At 45.1% G+C, this 25,022-nt stretch overlaps 1 protein-coding gene across 8 annotated transcripts in view; it reads left to right on the plus strand.

The window, feature by feature from the left end:
• CHD7 (chromodomain helicase DNA binding protein 7) overlaps window positions 1-1,964 on the plus strand; it is a 131,912-nt gene extending 129,948 nt beyond the window's left edge. For all 8 annotated transcript variants that reach the window (XM_069004815.1, XM_069004814.1, XM_069004821.1 and 5 more), the window contains exon 38: window positions 38-1,964. In XM_069004815.1, coding sequence (XP_068860916.1) covers window positions 38-991 — 954 coding nt within the window. In that variant the 3' untranslated portion in view covers window positions 992-1,964. The remainder of the gene's footprint in view (window positions 1-37) is intronic.
• The last annotated feature ends 23,058 nt before the right edge of the window (window positions 1,965-25,022 follow it).

The raw sequence follows: 25,022 nt of genomic DNA on the forward strand, positions 1-25,022 counted from the left end.
TTAGAATAAAGCTTGTTTTTTCTCCTTCCCTTTTTAGGGTTTTGTTCCAGAGTCCATGTTTGACCGTCTTCTCACTGGACCTGTTGTGAGGGAGGAAGGAGCAAGCAGAAGAGGAAGAAGGCCAAAAAGTGAAATTGCCAAAGCAGCTGCAGCAGCTGCTGCTGTAGCATCAACTTCGGGAATCAACCCACTACTAATGAACAGTCTGTTTGCTGGAATGGACCTCACAAGCCTCCAGAACCTACAGAACCTGCAGTCTCTCCAGCTCGCAGGCCTCATGGGCTTTCCGCCAGGGCTAGCAACAGCTGCTGCTGCTGGAGGGGACGCTAAAAATCCGGCTGCCATGTTGCCTCTGATGTTGCCAGGGATGGCAGGATTGCCCAATATGTTTGGACTAAGCGGATTGTTGAATAACCCGATAACGGCTACTACTGGAAATGCCACTACTGCTTCCGCTCAAGGAGAGACTGAGGATGGCGCTTCAAAAGCTGAAGAGAAGAAAAATGAGAATGAAGAGGAGAACAAAGACTCTGAGAAAAGCACAGACACTGTTTCTGCTACTGACTCTGCGAATGGATCTGTCAGTGCTGCTACTGCGGCGACTACCGCCACTGCCACCACTACCACCACCACCAACACTGGATTGCCCACAAACCCTCTGGCCTTCAATCCTTTCCTGCTGTCTACCATGGCTCCTGGCCTCTTCTATCCATCTATGTTTCTACCTCCAGGACTGGGAGGATTGACTCTGCCCGGTTTCCCAGCACTAGCAGGACTTCAGAATGCAGTGGGCTCCAATGAAGAGAAGGCTACTGACAAAACTGAAGGAGCTGCCTTTAAAGATGAAGAAAATCTCGAAGGCAGTGATGCAGAGGAGAGCCTTGATAAAACTGCAGATTCCTCCGTTTTAGAAGATGAAATAGCACAGGGTGAAGAATTAGACTCACTTGATGGGGGGGAAGAAATAGAAAACAATGAAAATGATGAATAACCAGTACCAGTTACAGTTAAAGTGTTTTAAACTTTTGACAAGTGGTAGTCCTACTGTTTACACTCACAGTTAATGTCCATACTTAGTTTTTATAAGCTGTTCTGTAACATAGTGTAGCAAAAAAAAAAGTTCAAGTCATGTTATACAGATGTGTCAAAAGGTATCTTGGTCATTAAGTATTGTGCAGTGCATTATTTATTATCCCTAGGAGAGATGAAATTTGAGAGGTGATCATGTCTTTTTAAGGAAATTGACATAATGCTCTGCTTTTTTTTTCTTTTGGTACCATTGGTATTATGAATTAAGCAGCAATTTGTAATCAAGTGGCACTAATAGAAGGAAGTGCTGCTTAAAGGAAGGATGAAGTTATATATTTAATTTTTTAAATTTTTTTTCTTTTTTTTTTCTTTTCTTTTGTTTTTTTTTTTTTTTTTTTTTTTGCTGTGAAGGTCAAGATGAAATTTACCATACATATCGTACTCGCGCTTCATTTTGACTGTATGGGAGTTCACCCGCTCACATGCGCGCACACACCCACACACACACTCTCTCTCTGACAATCTTCATGATAGTGTGAATGTCTCTGTCTTGAGACGCAGCAATAATAAGGCAGCTGTTGAATGTGAAGAGTACCTTTTGGAAATTAACCCGCGGAGAAGGTTCTTACAGGATAAAGCTACAGTTTAATCGTCTCGTGATCTTGTAATGCACTGGTATAAACAAAAAGAAAAAAATCAGGTACCTTTTTTAAATTAAAGGACTTTGTTACTTTAGCCACAAAGCTAAACAGCATTACCTCAACTCTAAACTAGCCTTGAAGTTTACAGACATGACTTTGTAAATGTATTGTTTTTCTTTGTTGTGATGTCTTTTTATTTTTTTTTCTTTGGAAACTGCTATCATGTAAGATAAGATGTAAATTGCTGCCAACTGTAGTAATGATGCTTTTAATAAAAGTGACCCATGATATGCAGAGATGTAATTATAGAATGTAGTGTTTAGGGACATCAAAACTGGTGTTCACTTTCTGTATTTGTATTTGTGGCTTTTTTATAGCATTTTCCTGCTATATTCTTTATAGATTAGTGGCTGTAAATGCTGAACTGATCGTCTTCAGGGGACTAGGCAGGAAGAGAAACCTTGAATTGCCTTCATATTTTCCACTCTAAGTAACTGTACAGAAATGCACGCTAAAATCCCTACTTTACTCCTTCAAAGGGGCATGAGAGACTGAGAATACTTTAAATGTGTTCAGCATGTGATAATGTGGTACACTAAAGAACAAAAGGGCAAAAGAAAAATGAGGCTTTAATAGGCACAATATCTAGGTCATTTATCCTTGGTTAATGGGTAGAAAAACACAATGCTGTAGTGACAGCAAGGGATACAAAGGCTCTGTGGTATCCTGTAGACCAGAGCTTGTGATGCCAGAAACCACTGTGTCAAACAACCTACATGAAACTAAAACTGACCCACTTTTTATAAAAAACAGTGTCTCTTCTGGAGAGCTACTGATTTGTACCCTTTTGTGACCTTTTGATATTCGAGCTAATGTACCATTTGAGAACTTCTGTTTTCACGGTGTTGTCACCTTGACATACACATACACAACCAGCTCCAGAGTGAGGATAAAAGGTTAGATTTTCAGTGGAGTACATGAAAAATTAGCTGTTTCAGTAGCCAGCTGTGGGTGGACCCCTGTCTTTAGGACTAATATTATCTGTGCTTTTGGAATGCTGGAGAGCTGCAAACCTCACTCTCATGTACACTGTGAATTTGCACGAGAGCTCAAATGGGCAGGTATTGCAAGGCTGAAATTTGATCCCAAGGGGGATATATGAAAAGGGGTGAACTTGGCTTGAAAAGAATATTTCATGGACAATGAAAGTGGATGAGAAATGAAGGCCTTAGGAAGTGAATTTTGTGTGAATGAATCACAGGCACACACTGTTGAAATGAATAGATGTCAGGATGTCTTGTACTGCCACTTAAATAGATCATAGGGAGTTAATGAAGGTCAGGAAGGATTTCCCCCGCCATGGACATCACTGAATGTTTGATGAGGTGTGTTATTCCTGCCTCTTCCTAAAACATCACACGTAGACCACGGCAAAAAGTGAGAGGCTGAAAACCAAGACACATTAACTTGGGCAGGTGTGTTACATACTCTGTTGAATTCATTTGAGCTATTTTTTTGAGTTGTTATTAAATGCCTTGTCTTTTTTTTTTTTTTTTTCCTACCTATAGAATTCCCACTGTAAGAGGTGGTAGGTACTTCCCATTGTGTGTATTACACACATGGTACCAAATAGACTTCTTTTTTTTTTTTTTTTTAGTTCAGTTTTATAATTTCTAGAAAAGATTTACGCAGACTAATGATATCCCTTGGGAGAACCCTTTTTAATTGGCAAGACTAGAAATTATATTGTTAAATGCCATACTAAGTCCCTTTCTCCTCTGTCAAAATGGGGAAGTTCTGGTAACTTCTATTTTTGCCTGTAGGTTTTTGACATGGAAACATCCAAGTCATGATACAGGGTGTCCAAGTGACAAATGAGTGAATCTTACCCTAACACAAGCATCTTCCACGATGGTATTACTCATCTGCCTTTCCTACTCAAAAAAACAAACTGGAGAACTGTTGCAACAGAACAAATGGCATGGGAATGGGAGAGCCTCCATGCTCTGTGCTTTCCGAACAGCCTTGCTTCCTCGAAGCCACACAGACCCCCCACCTGTTGAAAAGGTGGTGACATTTGATTTTTGCAAGGGATATGGGCCCCTGGTATGAAAAATGAAGTGGGGGGATTGCCATCTAATGTCCGAGAAATGTATTACATGAAAATATGAAGGTTTTTCTTTGATTTGACAGAGTTTTTACATGTTAATTATTGCAAAGATTCTTACGGAGTTTTAAAAGTGTGTCTAAATGAATAAAAGCTTACGTGAGTAAGATGCATAGATCAGAAACTATTCTGCACTTGATTCACATATGGAGCACCCTTTCTGTCTCTCATGATGAGGACCCTTTCATTTGCCACCAACCATTTTTTGCTGGACCTCCTAATGGCCATGGAAATGTTAATGGGGTTATCAAGGAATATAAATTACTTTCTGTGTTGCTTTCAAAAAGAAAGTACCTGTGTCAAAGTACAGCAGTGGTCTGCATGCTAACACAGCCCATTCTGTGTGCATGGTGTGTGTGCAATCCTGCCAAGGGAAGGAACTGAACAAAACAAATCTTCTCAGGCTACTACAGATACATTTTTTAGTAAGGGGGCTGTAAAGGAGAACCAGTTCAAGTGTGAGTCTTGAAAGCTGTTGCTGATAAAACAGCGGACAAATTCCTAAACTAGTCCCAGGTTTTTTTAGTCAGCTTCAGTCTCTTGTTTTGTATTGATGTCAAATATCAAAGTGTATTGCTTATTGGAATTGCACACTTCTATTGAGGACCTTTGCAATTGAGTACTTCCTCATTTGAGAAGGGCTTAAGATTGATGGGTGTTCAATTATATTTTTAGTATTAAGCTTCCCATTGACTTTTGTATTGTGAACAAAATCGCTTGGGACATTTAAGACTTCTGTTGCTTCTGCACCACGTGTTTCAGCTGCCTCTGAATCCTTAATGTCAGGGCTGGGGTCCCTGACTGGAAAGTGCCACAATATGTGAGGGCTCTCAGTCCTGCTGCCTCCACACTCTTCCCTGAGCACCTGAAAGCTGCCAGCCCATGAATGCTTCTGACTAGTCAGTGGGAAAGAGTGCTAGCTACAGCTTTTGCTTCCATGCTATGCAAATAACCTGTTGTACCCCTTTGGCTTCAAGTGATGCCTTGGAGAGACCTGAGATGGCTTCTTACATAGACAGGTCATGTTTTAGGCATCTAGTCTAATCACCAGATTGAGTCAGCTATTCTGAGGAGAATGTGTGAAGGAAATTAAATTATATGATTGACAGTTGCTATGATGAAAGTTCAATGGGACTTAGGAAAACCTCCTTCGGAATGCAAGGTGAATGTCCCAGCTCAGTCTGCATGCAGCTTTAGATAACAGATTTGATGCAAAAGAGCAAATATTTTGGAAGGAACTATAGTGCAAAATACATATTTTCTAAAAGGAGATAAATCCATGTCATGGGATGTTTTTGTTTTTCCAACTTCTACAGATTGCTGTCAGCACTGGCAAAACCATCACAACTCAATCATTGGAGCTATTTCTGTTGCAGTAGCTCAGTGCAGGTAGTTTCCAATCTGTTACTTGTCCTCCCTCAGTCTTTGCTTAAGAAATTTAGATACTGATGATAGCTGGAAGTCAGAGACTTCATTAAATCCTGGTAATTGTAGTTACATTAGAAACAAAAACCCCATCCCTCCATTTAGAAAGTTTGCTTGGAGTATGTTGATGCAAATAGTGTTAATTGGGGTCTCGCCACTGAAAGTCTTTTCTTCTTTTGGTTCCAGCTTTTTATATGTGGCCCTTATTAACCTAAGGGGCAATATAGAGACATTAACCATGGCTTCATCAATCCGGGTTGTTGCACCCATGAACTGAATGGCAGGCAAACTGTAAGCCTTAAAATGTCCAGTGATGGTGAACAGCTCTGTGGGCAAAGAGCGGTCAACTCTGATACCACAGCTTTACAGCTCTTCTCTTCTTGGATGATGCATTGGTCTTCCAGTTCTCGGGAAGTGCCGGGAACCTGTGGGCTTTGCAGGCAAAGGAGTTGGGAGCAGCAGTGCCATCGGTCTCCTCCTCCCACAGGGTTTCTGCTATTGTTGGGCCTGGGGAAGGATTTGCATATCTGTGAGTGCAGAGCTGATGTTCCCTCCCTCTGCTCAGAGGCCCTGCAAGGAAACTCCATGATCCTTCCCTTTTTTTTTTTTTTCTCATCTTTTTTAGCCCCCCTTCTAAGGGCTAGTAGAAAATAAGAGACAGCCATTGTATTTCACTGCAGCGGCATTGTTCTGCACCAGACAAAGATGGCATATTTTTCTGAACCATAGTTTCTGCTCTTTCAGCCATGGCTGGCTACTGATGAGCAGCTGTGCAGACTCTGAATAGCCTAAGGCATTTCCTAAAACCATTAAAAAATATGAATTTTCCCCAAACATGTGCCAAACCCCTCCCAAAAATATGTGGCAGGAGGAGAGCAAAGCCTTTGCTCTTTGTCCAGAATATATTTTCCTAAAATGAAACTTTCAAAGCATGCCTGCTTTCAGAGAAAGCGTAGAAGTTCTCTCAAATGTATCAGTTGATTCTGGAAGGACTTACTTAAGTCCTGTTTAGAAGAATATTTTAAAAGGAAAAAAAAGCTTTTTTAATATTTTCTTTAAGGATTTTTTGTGAAGGAAGGAAGTGAAAGTGAAGGGTTTAAACTAAGCTATGTAATTTTGCTTTATGAGCCAGACAGGTGCTGGTAATAAATAGCTGAAGAAAATGTTAAAAATCAGTCCTGTTCCTCATCTGCCATGCATCTGACATTTCTGAAATATCATTTTGGGCTGTCACTGTAAGGACATGCTTTTTCTTCCCAGTCGTCTTCAAGTTCTTCTCAACCAGACTGGCCATCTTCTGCTGTCTCAGTCTGCAGCAGGCTTGCCATCTGCTATATGGCTAATCAATTCACAAAGGTGCTGCTGGGCAGTGCAGACTCCCTGTCCTCTGCCAATATTTTCTGGAAGTTGTCAAACATAGCTGAATTTGTTCTCAGCTGTCACAATCATCGCATTGATTCCAGCTTGTAGCACTCCAGTGACCAGTGGGGTATGCGCTTTGTTTTGCAAGCAGCGTTTGCTCTTTTGTGCCTGTTTGATTAGGCTGGAGCTATTGCTGGAGTCTCAGGGAGCATCTCTCAGGCTGCAGGTAAAAGGTGCCCTCTGACTGTTTTACCTTGCCCGCTCCCAAGTTTGAAAGGTGAACCCGTGGGCGAATCAGCAGACCAGGACTCCAGATTCAATTTCTAATTCTGTCTGCTTCCCTGAGGCGGTTGCTTTAATTGCGGTTTCCAATCTTCCGAATGGAGAATGACACTTGCCTTCTTCACAGAGATGTTGTGAGGCTAATGTTAGCAACAATCATGCAGCACTCAAACCACCCTGATTAGGACTGCCTGGGTAGAACTCCAGCTCATCCTTGAACATGACAATCTTCATTACATCTTGGGCTGTCGTAGTACAGCCCCCCTCAATCAGTGGCTGCCACTGTACGATGGCAGACCTGCTACCCCGCTGTGAGGCACCAAATCTGCCACCTTCTCTCCTCTGTCTCCCACTTCCATGGAAAACTACATGCCAAGCTTTGGGTCTTGCTTCTTATTGTCCCACTGAGTTCCCACCATCAAGGCATGGCCACAGCTATTGCTTTCGCTGCACGACTTGCTACCACTTGACCTTGGGGCCACTTTTTGTTCTGACTGCGTAGTACATCACAGAAATGGGCACATAAATCAGTACACTGATTTCTTCAGGATGGTGGTTGCTCATGTTTCTTTAATATTCCTTTGGTCATCCCTGGATACGACGGTGGAGCCGCTTCATCTGACTAATGCAGTTAGCGAAAGTTGCGAGTTCGGACGCTGGTTTTAAGTGGCAAGATTTGCATCATTACAGCTTCGTGTTCACCTCAAAAGGCTTCTGCTGCACACATTGCTCTGCTGGTGGGGTAAATCTGAAATTAAGATGGTAGATTGCTGAAGCTTTAGTACACTCTAAGCGAACAGCTTCTCTCTCTCCCTGGTCATGCAGGTGTGCTGAAAAGCCCTCCCTTGGTGCTTTCTTGGCTTTGCTTACAGCTGCCTCAGTAAGGGAGCTTGTGGATACATCAGGGACAGGCAGAGAGAAGATAATATTCTGGATTTTCCATCCTTGTCTGCTTTCTGTCAGATAGCAAGAAGTGGTTTGATGATGCTACCAGAGTCCACTGGTCTTCTAGCAGAGGCTGGTAGTTTTAAAAAGGCCTAAAGTCTAGCTTTCCAAGTACTAGTTTCTACCAAGGAGCACCTGTCATTGGCTCTATACAACTGCACTGAAAAGGAGCATTCAGGAAAAGAAAAAGGCATCTGCTGGCTTTAACACTCAGTGTTTGAATTGAGCAAGCTTTTCATTGCCCTATTAGTTTCCCTCGCCATGTGAAGAACTGCCATAATTTCTTGCCTACTGTATACTTATATTTAATCCAAAGGAAAACAGCAATTTTCTAGAAACCATGAGAGGCAAGCTCCAAAATATCTTTCAGCCTGTTTTCAGTATGCGCTGCTAAATACCTCATGTTTGTCAGCTCTTCTTGGCACCCTTTCTATGTAACAGCCCCTAATGATTTTGGATCAGCTTCTCTGCTGCTGATGGCTAGTAGGGATCAGACCATGCAGCAACAGCACTCCAATGTGTGCAGCACTTCACCACAGCCATTTCAGACGTGCCTGCTTTTAACCTGGATTTGGAATGGGATTTGCAAAACTCTTTCTATCAGTGGATTTCATTGTGTACAAGTTAAAGGATGAGTGGGCTTCCTTGCACACCATTTAATGAAGTCTTCCTAAAGCAGTTGTGAGTTCGCGTGCCAAGAGAATCTTAACTAAATTGGAACAAATTATGCTTCTCTGCCATGTGCTTCAGTTATTCCTCATGGGGAGGTGGCTTTTTAGATCACTTCTTAGGCCTCATGCCTCTGGTGACCCAAGCAACATTTGCGTGCAGTGGTATCAGGTTTTCTTGCTGAGCCTTTACTGTTTGCACTACAGAAATAATCTGCAAGCAATTGTGGAGCTGGTTTTTATGCTTGTCTTCACTCTTTCTGAGAGGCAAAGGAGAATATGCTGTGAGCAAGCAAAAGCAAATTAAATCTGCACAGATCTCTTTGATGACCAATGTGCAATAAGGTTGCACGCAAATGTCTGTGTGTCTGCTGCTTGCAGCAAGCAAAAATTGTCACAGGCAAAAGCAGAACGAGGGGTTTGGGGTGGAACATAGAGATTTCTGTGGGAATACTGTGGTTTCCCTGCCAGGTTCAAGGTGGCAGTGATGCCCCTGGGGTGCTAGGTGAAGACTGAAGGGGTCTGTGGCTGATGTACTACAGGAGTCCTTGGTGGAGCTCTGCAGGTATTGGTCAGCTTCGTTAATGGATGCTACAGCAAGGGCAGGGAGAGCTTCCCTCATTATCTGTTATCTTGGGGGAAATGCATGGGAAGGGCTGATACAAAGCAGCTCTCCCACCATCCCATCCTAAGCAGGGTTTCTGACAGAGCAGCTGCAGGAGGGAGGGGAGCCAGAGGTGACAAAATCCTCTCATAACCTCGTGGAAAAGAATGGTTTCGTCTACAAGAGGATAAATTGATGGTATGAATCAGTAGCAAAATGCAGGGCCTCTCTCTCATGATTCCCATCACCTGCCAACAACCCCTCAAGTTTAGACACGAACAGTTAGAGCCTTTCTGTAAAATGTGTGTAGGATGGGAACATGTGGCACAGGCTTCTTGGTGCTTGCTAGATGGGTGCTGGGTAGCTTTAAATCACTGAGCACATTTTTAGCTGACACAGGCTGTGTTTATGCACGTGGCTGTTTGGGAGGATGGAAAAGGTGACGATGCCATCCCGAAAAACAAAATATCACCAGATGACTTGCTACCTCTGGACTACCTGCCCATGTTCCTTGAGGTCCTGGCCATCAGATTTAGTGGCTTTTAAAAGTTTCTTTTCAGGTTCTGGGTTTATATCCTGTTTTATGTTATGTTTATTCCCTTTGGTTCTATTACTGACTTAAAATTGTACAATTCATGTGCTTGCTGGCACCAAACCTCAGGTGAATCTACCACAACCATCCCCACAGCTAAAATGCCAACGGCAGCTACTGAAATCCCAGTAGCAATGGATGTAGCACCAAGTATTGCAGGGAAAAAAATCTGTAATCCTCTCAATATTTCTGCAGGTTTGAGTCCTAACCCTCACAGAAATAAAGGCATAAAACTAAAAATGAAAATGGCATCCTGAAGTACAGGCAAACTGACCACTCTGAATTTGTTTAGGAATTACATTTAAATTTTAGAAATCAGCCAAGCTCCACACAAGTAATTCAAGAAGATATAAATGGCTACATTATAATGACCAGACACCTATTTTAAGTATGATCTATGTTTTAAAGAAAATTCATTACAACAAGTCTTACAATACCAAGCTCTTCAATGAATTTTTCATGTCTGCATAGCAAGATATATATAAAATGATCATAATCATACACCTTTGGGGCAATGCTGAGCACCAGCTGTTTCACTGATGATTTATAGGTTGCCATGTTCAAGGTTAATAATCAGGAGAAACAGGTTATAGTATGCAATGTATTTATGTCAGGTTAGAAGTTCAGTAGTGAGGATATGATGTTAGGATGATATGTGCAGTTTTAATTAGCTACATGCCAGTTTTCTGGAAAATCAAATGCAGCGACTTTCCAAAGGTAAAAAACCTGTGAAAAGTTACCAAGGATAATTTTTATTTTCCAATCAGCATGGCAGTCACAAAACATCACCCTGTGCAGCAGCTCCAGCCACTGGCAGGGCACTGCTGGTGGCCATAGTTGTTTCCTCCCCAGATCCAGCTACATCCACATGTCTTCCTGCAAGAGGACCCTTGTAACGGTGATTGCAAGGATCGACTCTTCTATGCAAGATGGTTTTTGTTGTTTAAAGGCTTGAAGTCACCATTTGATGCCATGGGACTTTTTAAAGCTGCTGAATAGTTACCCCTTGGTTTACTAAGGGAACTGGACCTGGAACTTTCTGACACAAGGTGCAATCTCTTCTGCTCAGGCCTGGGGAGCTGTAGCTGCTTGCAAACACCAGAGTCCCTGAGCAGGGCCTCGGAGAACTGTCATTGCAGTGCACTGCTTTGCAAAAACCTTTGCTTCTTCTGTTCAGCTTTCCTGAGCTCCCTTGAAGCTGAATGCTCATCCCCGGGAAGTCAGCAGCTTTCTCCACACACTGCTGTGATTATATTCACAACAGGGAACTCCAAATAAGATGAGGAATGGGGCTAATTCATTTCAGAGAGATGTATTTAAATCTTACCAGATGCACTGATAGTAGACTTCTCTTTGGATGAAAGCAGTTGATCCATCCCATCTTTGCATTTTCAGCTGTACTAATGCACCCAACTGGGCATGATGGGAGGTGTGCTGGTGCCAGGGTCAGGTCAAGCTTCATGCCCACAAGTTGCTGTGTCTACCTCTTCCTCCCGGACTGATTTGTGGGTTTTGAGTCTTGGACCACTGTGAGCCTTCACTAAGGATTTCCCTGGTGCTGAATGTTATGTGCAGCAACACCCCTCACCCACAGACCCCAACTGCACGCTTTGACTGTTTGATGTCACGCATCCAAGGTCTGTCTCTGCTCCCTGCTGTGCATTAATGTATGCTAAACAACCTGTTGAACTTATAATAACAAATGCAGCCCAGCCTCTAAACAAATGGCAAGAGGCACCCTGGCATAATAAAATCACCAGAGAGAGAGCAAGGAATAAGACACAGATGAGATTTCATTCTCATAAATTACCTCTCTATTACACTTGGAGTATATTCACAATAGGGAACTCCAAATAAGATGAGAAAAGGGGCTAATTCATTTCACAAGGATGGCTTTAAATCTCAGCCTATATCCATGATAGAAAATTAATTATGGCTATGATGAATGAAAGGAGAAGTTATATCAGTAATGAACATTACCATATCATGCTTTCTTAGGCCAGTAAAATTTTCTTTAACTAAGCAATGGCATTCATAAATGTCAGCAAAGCAAAACATGAAGATAATAGGATATGTTGACCTGGGTATAGGCAGTGGTGCCTATGGGTACAGGAAAAGCTGTTTGAGCCCTTACCTGTTTGTGTGTAACTTTAAAAGGCCAGGCTCTCTTAGACATTTCACAGAGCAACTGACCAGGAAGTGGAGAAAAAGCCAGTAAAAATGGGTGATATAAACATTTTATTGAGAGTTGTGGGAGATGGTTGAGGGAGCTGGAATCCCAGGGTGAAAATTTGGCCATATTGAAGGTAGTAGAAAAACTAATCCTGACTACAGATTCTGGTCTTATAACATCCAGGTCCTAAACAAAATAACCTGAACTGTCCTATTAAGTTATTAGACTGTATACCTGGAGTTGTAATTGAAGGGCTTGTGCTCAACCATTTTGTTACACTATTATGTCAATGTGTATTGGCCTCTCATTGGCCTGGCAGAGGCCTTTGGAGGTTTAACCAATCCAGTGTCCTAAGAGAGGACCAACCACCCTTCACGCTCTTCTGTTCATATTCACTTAACCTGTTTGTAAAGACCTTGAGAGAGAGAGATCCCACAAAACATGCTGTGCTTCCCTTGTATTTTACCTTACTCTCCTTGCTGTCGTTTTTGCTATTTGTGTTGCTCCTATTCTCTGCGAACAGGGAGAACCAAACAATCTCTTTTCCTTGGAAACAGCATTTTCTAGCTTGGAAGTCAGTTGTGTTTCCCCTCAGACTTTTGTCTTCAGAATGATCCACGGTTGGCCCAGTCTCTCTCTACAGGCTGTCCCTTCCAGACTGCTCCCTTAGTCTCAAGGCAGGTCCTGGCACTGGCCACCCTGTTTGGGCTAGGACAGTTCATGTAGCCAGATTGCTTCACCTGGGGCTTCAGCTCTTCCCATTCACACCTCCCTCTAACCAGCTCTCCTGTTTTGCCATGGTGTCCTGTTGTTTTGTGTTCAGCTTGCAATCCTGTTTCCCAGAATGTTCTCTCAGTGGTCCCCTGGCTGGTCAGCCCTCTATGTGTTATTTCTGCCTGACTCCAGTCCTGTTCTACTTCTCACCAGACTGCATGGATGCCTCTCCGCTGCATTATTTCAAATGAAGACCTTTGTCAAACATGAACATTGCTGTTCAAAATATTTTAAGCATCTCCATGAAGGCGTGATCTCTGTTCCCTGCTGAACACTGTTTGTACCAGGTCCTGGGAGAGACCACGAAGAATCTGCTTTTAACTACAAACTAAATCCTTTCATACAGTTTCCAATTTGATTTTCAGTCATGTTGCAGGAGTTGGAGTTAGAGCATCCTTCCCCAATTTGCTTAGAAAGATGTTTGGAAGACTCTGTCAAAAGCCTTGCTAACCTCAAGTATATCCACAAAGCCTATTACTTTACCACACAAGGAAATTAATTTGATTTGATGCAATATGTTCTTAACAAACCCGTCTTGGCTGAATCTCATCTCCTTGTTCTCATCTGTGTGCCTACAAATAGTTTTTTTATTTTCCTGGGAAATGAAATTAAGCTGACAGTGGTTTATAATCCTCTCCTTCCCCCTCACCCTTCCCCCCCTGCCCCACACATCCTCTTCCTTTCTCCAGCCACACCACAGCCTCTGTGCGTGTTGCTGCTGTGGCAGGCTTGGGCCTTCTGCTGAAATTTCCGTCCCTGCTTTCCTGACGTCTTTTTCTGTTGTTGTTGTTGGTTTTTTTTGTTTGGTTTGAGGTTTTTTTTGTACTCCTCTAGTGCAGTAACCCTCCCTCCCCATCCAAACCCCTCGCTCCAGCGCTCCCACAGGGGATGGAAAGCTGCTGTTTTCCCTCACATGTCATGACATTTGACCACTTCACCCTCAGCCAAACAGCGAGCGGCTTGCTGCTTAATTTCAGGATCCAAAATACAATTGCTTTTTAAACTCCCTATGGACTCTTTCCAGGCTACTGCACAAATTAAGCCTGTCTCTACTCCTTTCCCCACCACTTCCTTTCCTTGCAGAACAGAAGCCTCTTCCCTCTTTTTAAACTTTTATATAGTGCCATAAATTTATGTGGAGATTTACAGACACTGGATAGGACCCCCTGGCTGCCCAGAGGACTTTGGCTGCTTGGCTGCAGTGAGAGGGTCCCCTCCACAGGACTCTACCCTCCCTCTTCCATTGGCAGTGTGGACGCCAAATGGGAGCAAAGCATCTCTCTCTTGCCAAGGCCTCTTCGGCAAATGGTGCTGCCCCATCAGAAATGGTTACAGCTTCCTGCTTCTCTGCGGGGGTCTGAGACGCACAGGGATCTGTGTGTCTCCTGCGTGGCTCTGTGGTCCCCTGGTTTGCACCCAAAGCAGAGCGGGAGCTGCAGTTTCGTTTCCTTTACATGCTAATGAGCTCAGCTGCTCTGGCAGCAGCAAAGCCGGGCGGGGGGGCTCAGCTGCGGGCTGCGTGCGGCCCCAAAAACTGGCAACAGCATCTCCAAAAGGACAGAGAGAAGCCCCGGGATGGAAACCAGACCTTCCGTGCTCAGTATCTCGGAGTTGTAACCCACCTCTGTGGCAGCAAGGGTGATGCCACTCTGCAAGAGTGGTTGCCTGGGCTGAGGGCATCCAGCGTCCTTTCCTCTCTGCTGACTGGAGAGGTTTCACAAAGAGTGGCCCTGGGAACCACTGCCACCGTGCTGAAGGGCCGAGGGCAGTTCGAAGCTCAGCCCCCGGCCATGCAGATGAGTTCAGTTCCCATATATGTTCTGTTTGGAAGTCTACATCATCCATTTTATCTCTGATTCTAACTACACCTGCTAACCAAGTCGAGCTTCATGTGGTTTTGTCCCTTACGCCTGCAGCCATTTCTCTGCTGCCTTGCTCAGCATCCAGAGATGCTGGTTTCTGCAATGGAAATAAAACTGTGAAGACTCTCTGGTTAAGAGACCTCTGTAAATATTATTTGCTATGAACATTATACCACACCCCCCTCCCACCCCCAATTAGTAGTGAGTGAAAATTAACTGCCAATATGCCCCTGCTTTGGTACTTAATGTTACCTCCCTAAATGCTTATAGAAATATGAGCATTGATTATGCACAATACTGTAGATTTCACCTTTTACACTGGTCTAGTTATCACATCAAAACTAAAGTAGCTGGACTGCAAAACTAGTCAGTTAACAAATCTTCAGAAAGCAGAAGTCACAGGGGACATCCACTGTTTTGACTTTTTAATCATTTTTGTCTTTGAATAAAATACTCTGTTTCTCCAGCGTACAAAACCATCTTTGTGTAGGTGCTTTGTATGCTGTGCCATTCACAGCACAAGCTTAACTTCACAGCCCTCTTACTAGGTGTTACATGCTTATTTAAAAAAACAAAAAAACAAACAAACAAAAAAAAAACCAACACCACCAAACTGTGTCGGGACAGACCCCCCAAAACCCCGGGTGGGCACAGCCATGTTGTGGGGTGCAGTGGCCACAGGAGGTGCTGTACTTGTGCTGTCCGTGGGGCAGCTGCCCCAGCTACACTGTGTGAACCTGAACTTTGGTGTGAACCTGAACTTCTGCATTTCCTGCCTTTGTGTTGTTTTGTTTTGTTCCATTGTTGGCTGGCCCGGCCTCCCTCCTCCCCTCGCCAGCGGATGCACCCTGAATTCAGCGTCTTCCTATTCTCAGAATCCCTCCCTTATTTTCTCCTCTTCAGGCTGTGAACAAACTTTTGTGCCTTTTCCATGTTTTGCTTGATTTTTCCAGCAGCTGAGTCAGCATCTCCCTTTCCCTGCGAGGCAGCAGCCCTTTAAAGCCGCTGTTATCTCACAAGCGTGCCATTTGCTGCAACCACCACCTAGAGCGGCTGAGATAAGTGAGGCAGTGGAGGGAGTAACCATCTCCTCACAGCCCATGAATGCTTCCAGTCAGGCTGGGAAATAATAGAAATATTTATTCTCTGGAAATCTTCCCGCAGCTGCTCTTGCTCCCTCTTTGTTTCACCCAGTGCTGCCTATCTCAGTGGCAAACTGAGATGGAACTGGGAAAGGCCTGAGCCTGGTGCAAAGTCCAGGTTTTCTCCTCATTAGCAGGATTTTTAGTCAGCACTGGAGTGAGTAGAGACCATCTTTGTGCCCTCTCCTCCATGATGGCCTCAGCCTCCACTACTGAAGGGGCCTGGCAAGAAATGAGGCAGTGGTACCAAAACCTCCTTGGCAAGTGTCCTGTGCAACCAGCCCGAGGTCTTACGGGGCAGTGCACCAGCCAGTGCTGGCAGCTGGGCGCTGTGTTGGGACTGAGGGCGACCTTCACTTTTCTTGTAAGGCCACTAAGCCCCAATTGCCACCGTTTCCCCAGAAGGATATAACGGAGAAGAGGCCCTGTCACAGGCACTGGTGAGAGGTTTCATGGTAAAGAAGACAGCACTGGCATGCCACCCAGGACAGGTTTGGCCAGGCTGGCTGAGTCAAAAGCCAGTGGAAGGAGCAGTGAGGGCCAGGCTGCTGTGTCTACCCAGAGGTGTAGGTGCCCACACAGAAAGGGGATGAGATCCAGGGAACACACAAAGACATTCGGTACTTAGAGACCGTTCAGCATCCCCTTTAACTTCTCTGCGTGTAACCCTCAGGGTAGAAACTGAAATTGCAGCTTAGCTGGAAAAATCACACAACACGTGTTGTAAACACCCACTAGAGCTGTGAGCTTTTACCAAGGAATATCCTTCCTTGGTATCCCTAACAAGCCAATGCTCAGGTTAAATGGAAAACTAGTTTAATCTGCTCCTCTCTCTGGAAATACCTGTCATGCAGCCATTTCCTGCAATGGGGAGGCAACAGCTTTCTGGTGAAAGCTCCTGTTCAGGGAGGTACAAGGTTACAGGAGAATCTGCCATTTTTATATCTGACCAGCAACTTCTACATCAGCTGTTTGTGATTAACCTTTTTCTTCCTTCTCTCTTTGCAAACCAGCTGAAGATCAAAGGCTCAAAGCCGGAGCGCCAGGTTTATCTCAATATGCTGCGACTGAGACGTGGTTTTTGACAGGCTGGAAGTGGCTGTATGGGGTCTGGGCAACAGTGGCTCCCTGTTCTGGTTTTGTACCTCTTTCTGTGAGGCATAACTTGGGAGCAGTCGGGGGTGTACTGAGAGACCAGATACTATGGCTTGCTAATGATGTTTCCGGGGGTTTAACTGGATGCTCTGTATTTTTCAGTCATAGCAGACTACAACTGCTATCAGAGAAAAGTCTCATGCTGATGTCTTTGTATAAATACATGTTTACTGTTGTACTGAAAATTGCAGGGAGTTACTGTAAGATAGAGCTGTACTTCCTGTGGTCTGTATCAACTGAAGGATGGCCAAATTCAGCCCCATGACTTTTTGCTGCTGCCTACGTGCCTGCTTGTGTCCTGCTCTGCTCTAGTCCATGCTGTGTCCCACTGCAGCGCAGTCCCCAGTGTGCATTTTTTTGGGTTCATTCCTGCCCTGCAGGCTGCTGGAAGAGACGAGCTGAGCTGTGCACAGCCTCCACGGGGCTCCAGCTCCCTGTGGAGGTTGTGCGGGGCCTGTGAAAAGCCATCTGTGCCTCGGGACCCCTTCGTCCATCTCATCCAGACACTTTTGCCCAATGTATCAGGTGGAAGTGGCTGGATCTTGACCAATTTTTAATTACCAGCGCACTGATTGAAACGGTGGCAGTGCCGGCTACCTGGAGTCAGTAGGAATTGACTCCTGTCATGTGGTGGGTATAATCTGCTCTCACTGTGACCCTGCTGTGGGACCAATGCCAGGAGACCAAGAGCAGAAACCGGATTTTCAGAGGCAGTGAAAGCCCCCAGCTTCTGCTGGAGGAGCAGAGAGCAATGAATCCTCTGTGACACTGTGAATATCAGGCCACGGTCCCTGGCCAGCCCTTCTGTGTGTGGGACTGCTATGAGATAGCATTGTGGCATGCTGTACTGTGTTCTCAAATAAAGAGAGGAAGGAAAAGGATTTTAAGTAAACAAGAAGAGAGCAGTTCACAGAGCTGACCGCCACTGCCAGGCAGCCTCGTCAATAACTTGCATACTTGCCTCAGACTGCAGATTATTTCAATGTCAGCACAGATGCCATTTCTGGAAACTCCCTGCAGACCAAGGACATCAGAGGAGCCATTTTATTGTACTTGATGGGTGAGTGCAGGAGGCAGAGGTTAATAAGACTGGTATTATGCACAGAGTATGCAGAATAAACGAGGCATCGTGAAAAGTTTGTGTGAAAAACGTTTCATTTTCTCCATGCATGCTGAAGGGAAAAAAACCCCATCGTTTCCTCCAATTCCTGATTTTAAATGCACATTTGTGACTTTTGCAGCTGCTAATGTGTGTAACGCAGCACCGCAAGGCTCTCCTGAGCATAAGACTTCTCACCTAATATGCACATACTTAACCGCCTCTGAAACTCATTTATCTACACCAGCTACTTCCAGACTCCCTGGCATAAAGCAGTTTTGCACCAAAGCTGTGTTTGTATTCTCATATGTGACAACACCACATGAGGTGTTTTGGTGTTATTTTGTAAAGTCTCTCTTTTCCTACGCATGAGCCACATTTGTCTGTGGGTGTAAGGAAGCCTTCCCATCCCCTCTGGCTTTAGAGACAGATCTGAGAAAAGAGATAGTTGCATTTTGGAATACTGCAGAAGTTTACAAAAACACAGTATTTTTCTAGGTACTCTAAAAAATACTTGGGAGCATAGAGAAGTTTGGATCACATTTGCAGATACTCTCACCAGAAGTCACAGTGAGTTTTGTGGCTGTGGAAGCTTTCCAAAACCCCCTGTGTGCACAACCCAGGTGGTGTGCTGCATTCAGGGCACCTGGTGAGTGCCGTGACACCCACATGCCCAAACCCTGGGAGGCACATACATTGTTGAACGTGCCAGAGGGCTGCCAGCACCACCCCTGTTTGTAAAGGTGACCTTTACCTCATGGGGAAACCTCCCTGCACATCAGGCTGTGGAGAAGGCACATCTGTCATTCCTAAATAATTCTTGAGCAAGTCTTCCTAGACCTTTCAGGGAACATTGCAGATGGAAGGAGAAGAAGAAGGTTTGCTCTAGCTAACCTTGGAGTCTTTGCAGCACTGCAAAGGAAAAGCTCACGGACATGCTGAGAAGGGAAGGGAAGGGTCTCAGGTAACTAATCATCACTTAGTTCTGCAGGGCTGAACAGGGACCCCAGCGCAGCAAGGTGAAGGTGCAAGCCCCTAGGGATGGGGTGGGATGAGATGATGGGATGGGATGGGATGGGATGGGATGGGATGGGATGGGATGGGATGGGATGGGATGGGATGGGATGGGATGGGATGGGATGGGATGGCCTGATAATCAAGTAGGTGGCTGACTGAGGTCAGTTCTCTGAGCAGGAAGCACCAGTTTGTCTGTGCTGTGAGAGAAGGGAAGAGGGTGCCAGGATGTCCCAGATCTAACAACTCCTGGCTGCATTCACAGCAGCGACGAGTGCTTACAAGGACAAAATACTAATGCGTTGGCTGGCTGAATGCTCAGGCTCAGTGAATGCTGAGAAAGCAAAGGGGCTTCAGCTATTTTGAAGACAACAAATCCAGACAAAAGATGCAGCAAAGCCGACTGTAACAGCATATGCCACAAAAAGTTAGCTCCTCGTCCTTTGTAGGCAGGATGGGCTGCAGCTGCAACACAGGGGGAGCGAGGGGGGGGCTGAGCAGGAGTGCAGCTGCTCCTGTCACGTGGGGAGAGCCCACTCAGCACCTCCTGGGGAAGGCTCAGGAAAGAGGAGGGAGGGAGGGGGCTGGCCCCAGGATCTGTGATACTGCTGCTGACGGGAAGCAGATATGTCAGATGAGGGACAGCGAGCACCAGGCTGCACATCAAGGTGTTCCTGTGCAAATTGCCACCCAAGTAAAAAAAGAATTGGGAGCCTTGAAGGTGATGAAGTTGATGCTGGCTGTATGGAGATGTAGAAAGACTCTTGTGCTGTTCTCCAGGAGTCCTGAAGTGGTTTATGTTCATTTGGAAAATGCAACACTTTATTAAGGCTGTTGATTTACCACCAGTTGAGCTGGAAGAATAATAGATGGATTTTTCTTTTTTTTAACCCCAGATGTTTAATAAACTTATTCCCAAACAGACAAGCACATATATTACAAATTAAAATGGGATGTTTGGGAACCAGCAAGTGAATCTGGATGGAAAATCCTTTGTATTACATCCTTGAAGATATTTTGCAGATTTTACAGATTATCCATCAGGGTTCAAGACGCAGCAGTGCTACAGGACAGCAGTGATATTCTTAAAGAATTTAAGCACATAAAGTTAATGATGTGCGAACAGGTGTTCACTGCTGTAGTTGATGGGGAGGAGTTTGGTATGGCATCTATATAAGGACAATATGAGCAGTGAGAGATTAAAATGCATATGGGTAGCAACAAAGAGACAGAATACCAAATAGCAGAGATGCCATGTGTGAGCCACGGGGTGATTCTGAAAAGGGTTAAAAAAGATGCTGCTGCAAAGGTTAAAGCTGTAACTCAAATGCAGATTAAAACCAAAAATAGATTAAAATCAAGCAGTGGATGCTGTCAGGTGCCTGGATGCTCATATATTACCTGCATGAAGGAAAATGGCTACAGCACAAAGCAGACAGAGTAGAGGTGATGGCACGGCAGTTCTGGCACCATTCAGCCAAACACTTGTGACCACAACGGTCCCCTTGCTGGGAGTGACCCCCCTGACCTATCAGTGGGTATTGCTGAGAGCATCACAGCACCAAATGGTGGCTTCTTAGCACGGGGATTGCGATTAATAGTGGATTTGAGCACTCAAGTTAATGCAATTTCCATTACTAGACCTTTTTATCGTTCCCTGTAACTTTCTCAAATTAATTCTAGGTTTTCTTGCTCGAGCTTTCCTCATGAGTGACTTGTTGTTTGAAGGGGTGGGGGAGGAAAAAAGGCAGGAATGCAACCAGAAATCCAGTATCCTTTTTGATTCCTACAGAGGGGTTTAACCAAATGCAACCATTTGATGTGCATATTTAAAAAAAAAAAACAAATAGATTTTGTTCAGCCATAGCACAACCCCATAAATCCCTGTGGAACAGTCCAAATTCCAAGAAAATGGAAGTAATTTTTTCTGTATAGACATGGCAATACCAGATTAATGGGCTGGGGAGTAGCTACCATACAACTGAACATATTCACCTCCTGAGAACATTTCTAATTTTTTTTCTCCCCATCTTTTTCTCCTGGGCTGCCTCTGAGCATCATTTCAAACTCCACTGAAATACGTAAGCGTAAGCTCTACTGAAATGTCCAGGGCAAGTGGACTGGAGGATACAAAACCTCCCAATGGCACAGGAGAAAACACTTGCTGTGAATACAGACAAAGGAACTAAAGAGAGGATAAGGACCTCAGGCTGCTGGAGTCTAATGTCCTTTTCTGTCACTGTTGGGTCTTAATAACTGGTGTTTATCAAATGTTGCTTTGTCATATTATTAGTTGAATTTGCTAATAGGGAGGCTGATGTTTATAACCTGTCTTACCAGCACAGGACTGGGATGAGAACGTCAATATGAGTTTGCCTTAAAAAAATGAAAGTAAAAACAATGGGGAAAAGCATTGGGTGGAAAGAGAACTGATGCTGTTAAGAAGTTGAGAGCAGAGACACAGGGAGAAGAGGATCTTGAACCTGCTGCCTAACAGGACTGCAGCATCTCAGGAAAGCGTTTCTCCTCAAGGAACACTACCTATTTTTAATGTACTGGAGCCTACCTATAGCTCCAGACTGTGCAGCCTGGTGTCAAACAAAGCCTAGAAGTACACATTGCCTGGAGCACAACAGGATGTGATGACAGGCTGAGAAATCTCCAGAAAACACAAAAGATCAAACCAAATCCTGCAACTTGCTGTTCGTTTTAGCTGAAAGATTAAAATACCAGCAGAAAAGAAAGAGATGGAGCAGATGCAGCATCTCCATGGGGCTTCTTCTTGCAGCCGCTTTCCTGTCCCTGTCTTGTGCTTTCTCGTCCTCAGGAGTGTCACGGCAGTCCCAGCTACTAAAAAGGCACACGGCAGCACCGCAGCGTGCCAGAGAGGGAGCCCGTGGGGGGCAGCGGCAGGATGAATGCAACCCGAGGCAATTCAGACAGACACTTGTGTCTTCTTTGGAGGACATGGGACTGCCCCACTTTGGACCAAGGAGCCATCTGCTCTTGGATGCAGAAATTCCCAACTTCCTGGTGCAAGATGACCTCCCGGCTCTTTCCGGAGAGGCAGAGGGGGATGTTCCATGCGGGCTGGGACACCCAAATTGGGTAGTGGGCGGAGGAGGAGGGAGAGGTTTGGTGGCCCTCCTCCCTCTCCTGGCCAGCACCGCACTCATCCCACTTTCACGGTGCCTGACCTGTGATTCCATGGGGATACTTGGCTGTATCCTGATGAACTCAGAGTTGTTGTCACCATGTGGACAATTACCTCCCCCTGCTATGACACCTCCTTCTCCTTTGGGGGAGATAGCCAAGTGGGCTGGGGCACCCATCTCTCTGTCTTACATAAATGTAACAACAAAACAAAACAGGTTTCACTGAACTGTAAAAAAAAAAAGGCTCAGCAACACAGGAAATACGTAAAGATTAATTTCACTCCAAAGAAGACCATTTCAATTTGTTTTGCCTTTTAAAGTCCTTAAATAGAAATAATTTCCAAAGTAAAACATAATTTTAAAACACAGAATTGAGTATTTTCATTCTGAAAATTGTAGATAATTTCATTTGAAAACTCCAAATTAAATGCTGTTGATTTTTAATTTTATTTGTCAAAGTTATTCCCCAAAAATATGATGAAATTGGCAAACAGCTCCAAGAGACTTTGAAACAAAGCTGTCCCACCACTAACCAAGAGCATAACTTTGGTCCTTCAGCATGCAGGAAGCTTTTATTTCCATTCATCACTCCCTAATGTGCATTAAAAATTGCACATAAGATATAATTATTGAGCTGTGTAATCCTTGCATAGTGGGAAAAAGAAGAATGATGAAGTGTATTTGCGAGGCTCAATCCACATCAGTCACTGGCTTCCTGGGCAAATTCCTTTCCCAGATGAAGTCAACAGCAAAACTCTCAGCAGCATCGAGAGTTTTAAGGTGTTTGTTTTATTTTTTTATATTTTCTTGTCCCCAAATGTCCTTTAAAAGCACCACTTTTTAACCTGAAAATTTGGATCCACTGTGGGAAGAAAAAAATCCCAAAAAAACAACCAGAGCACCCTGAAGCTCCTCAGTTAGCAAACGTACTTTGGAGGCTACAGGGCTGCATCCTGGTGCTACCGTGGTGCGGGGCTTTCAGTCCACAGGTACCAGGTGCTGCGATGCCGAGCCACCGACGGCAGCGTGCCAGCTCCAGCACATGCAAGTCACCCCCCCCCCCACGTGTGCACACTCACACACGTGCACACATACACCCCCCGCCTCTCCCAAAACACACACACACAACAAAGGAACCCTGTGTGCCCTCTCCAGCCTCCCCACGTTGTGCTGTCCCCACCATGCAGCTCCATGTGAAACTCCAGTGTATCTTAAAATAATTCTGCTATGGCTTCTTTTATTCCACTTCAATTATTTGCTTGTCTGTCTATACAATGGCTATTCTCTTACCAATGATGTTTTTCTCTCTCACTCATTTCCCCTCTTTTCCTTCTTTTTTTTTTTTTTTTTTTGGGGGGGGGGGGTGTATCAGAGTTGGAAGATGCTAATTAACCCTTTGCATAACAGGGTCCCTGGCGTGCACCATCACCCGGTGAGGGTGGGACTGTGAGGAGGAGAGGAGGGGAGTGAGGAAGATGACACAACAAACACGAGTCTGCAGCAGCCAGTTCCAGACACAACATCTGCAGAATGAGGCCATTTTTCTGTAACTCTAATCTCATAATTCATTGTTTGTGTGGTGTTGGTAACAGGAGCTGAAAGGGGGGATAACAGCAGGTCAATTTGGCAGAGAAGTGCATTTGAATCTTCAATGAGGGACTAGCCCACCTTCTGATGAGTGGCTGAACCACGGCCAGAAATAGAGAAAATAAGCAGGAAAGTGGAGAGACAAGACCTCTTAAAATTATATAAACCTGATAGAAAGACTTATTTCTTTGAATCCATGGGGGTGGCATGCATTTGGCGAGCACCAGGGCGATGCGACAGCCTTTTCCTTGCCACTGCTGCTCTTTGGGCTTCCATGAGAGCGGGCTGCTGGAGCAGCTCCTATGGCCAGGGACTTGTCGGCAGTACTGTGGCACTGCCTTGTGCTGATGAGCCTTTTTCATTTTTTTTTTCTCCAAGGAAAAAAAATAATAGTTTCCCCCCCCCCCCCCCCCCCCATTATGTATAAGGATGCCTGAGCCCAGTGCAGGCAGTTGTGTGAGAGGTGTTGGTTAATGTTGGTGGCTGATTACTAAACTTCTTGTTTCGAACCACAAAACCCTAACATGTCAGCCTAAATTAGCTAACAGCAAGGGAGTGTCCTTCTCAGTTTGCAGGCCACAGCACATCTGTTCTTTGAAGAAAGAGAACGAGCAAAATAGGGTTGGGTGGTTGTTGGTGTGGTGTTGTTTTTTTTTTTTTTGCCTCCCCTCAGCCTCCCATTTGTGCGTGTGTTCATAAATATCCTGATGAGAGGCTGCCTCTGTGGTTGGCGTGTGGAAAGGGGGAAAGGAGGGTGGATAAAGAGCGATTCTCCACCCGCATGGGGGACACCCTTCCTCCCCTCCCCACCACCTCCTCTTCCTTCCCCTCCCCTCGCCATTTGACCTTGAGTTCGTTCTCTGCTCCCGTTCCCCTCCTCCCCCTGCCCGCTTGCATCTGGTATCCGAGACAGGCTGGTGCAGCTGGGGGGCTGAAAATCCCCCTCCCCACAACCCATAACCCCTGCTGCTCTGGGAGAACCGTACTCTGGATGCTCCCCATGTGTCCCCCACGCTGCCCCTGGGAGCCGGGGCTGAGGGTCGGGACACAGCCCCCTCGGCTCCCCAGCATGGGTGTCCTGCACCGCAGCACTGCCACTTGTCTCCCCTAATCCGGTTGTCTTTTCCAGCAGCGTATTGGGGAACAATGGGCAGCCTTGTGTTGGCCCAGGCTGCTCGTCCCCGTCCTTGCAGCTGGCGCGTCCACCGGTGCTAAGCTCCAGTGAGCAGGATCAGCTGAAAGCCTCATTCCCCTTCACCCTCTTCAAGGGCTTGCCTATCCGCTGGGGCTGCTATCGGTTACACGAAACATTTGGTTTGCAATGGCCTGTTTGTGCTGCAAGGCAG

The sequence above is a fragment of the Aphelocoma coerulescens genome, chromosome 2, assembly GCF_041296385.1.
Source record: "Aphelocoma coerulescens isolate FSJ_1873_10779 chromosome 2, UR_Acoe_1.0, whole genome shotgun sequence".
NCBI lineage: Eukaryota > Metazoa > Chordata > Aves > Passeriformes > Corvidae > Aphelocoma > Aphelocoma coerulescens.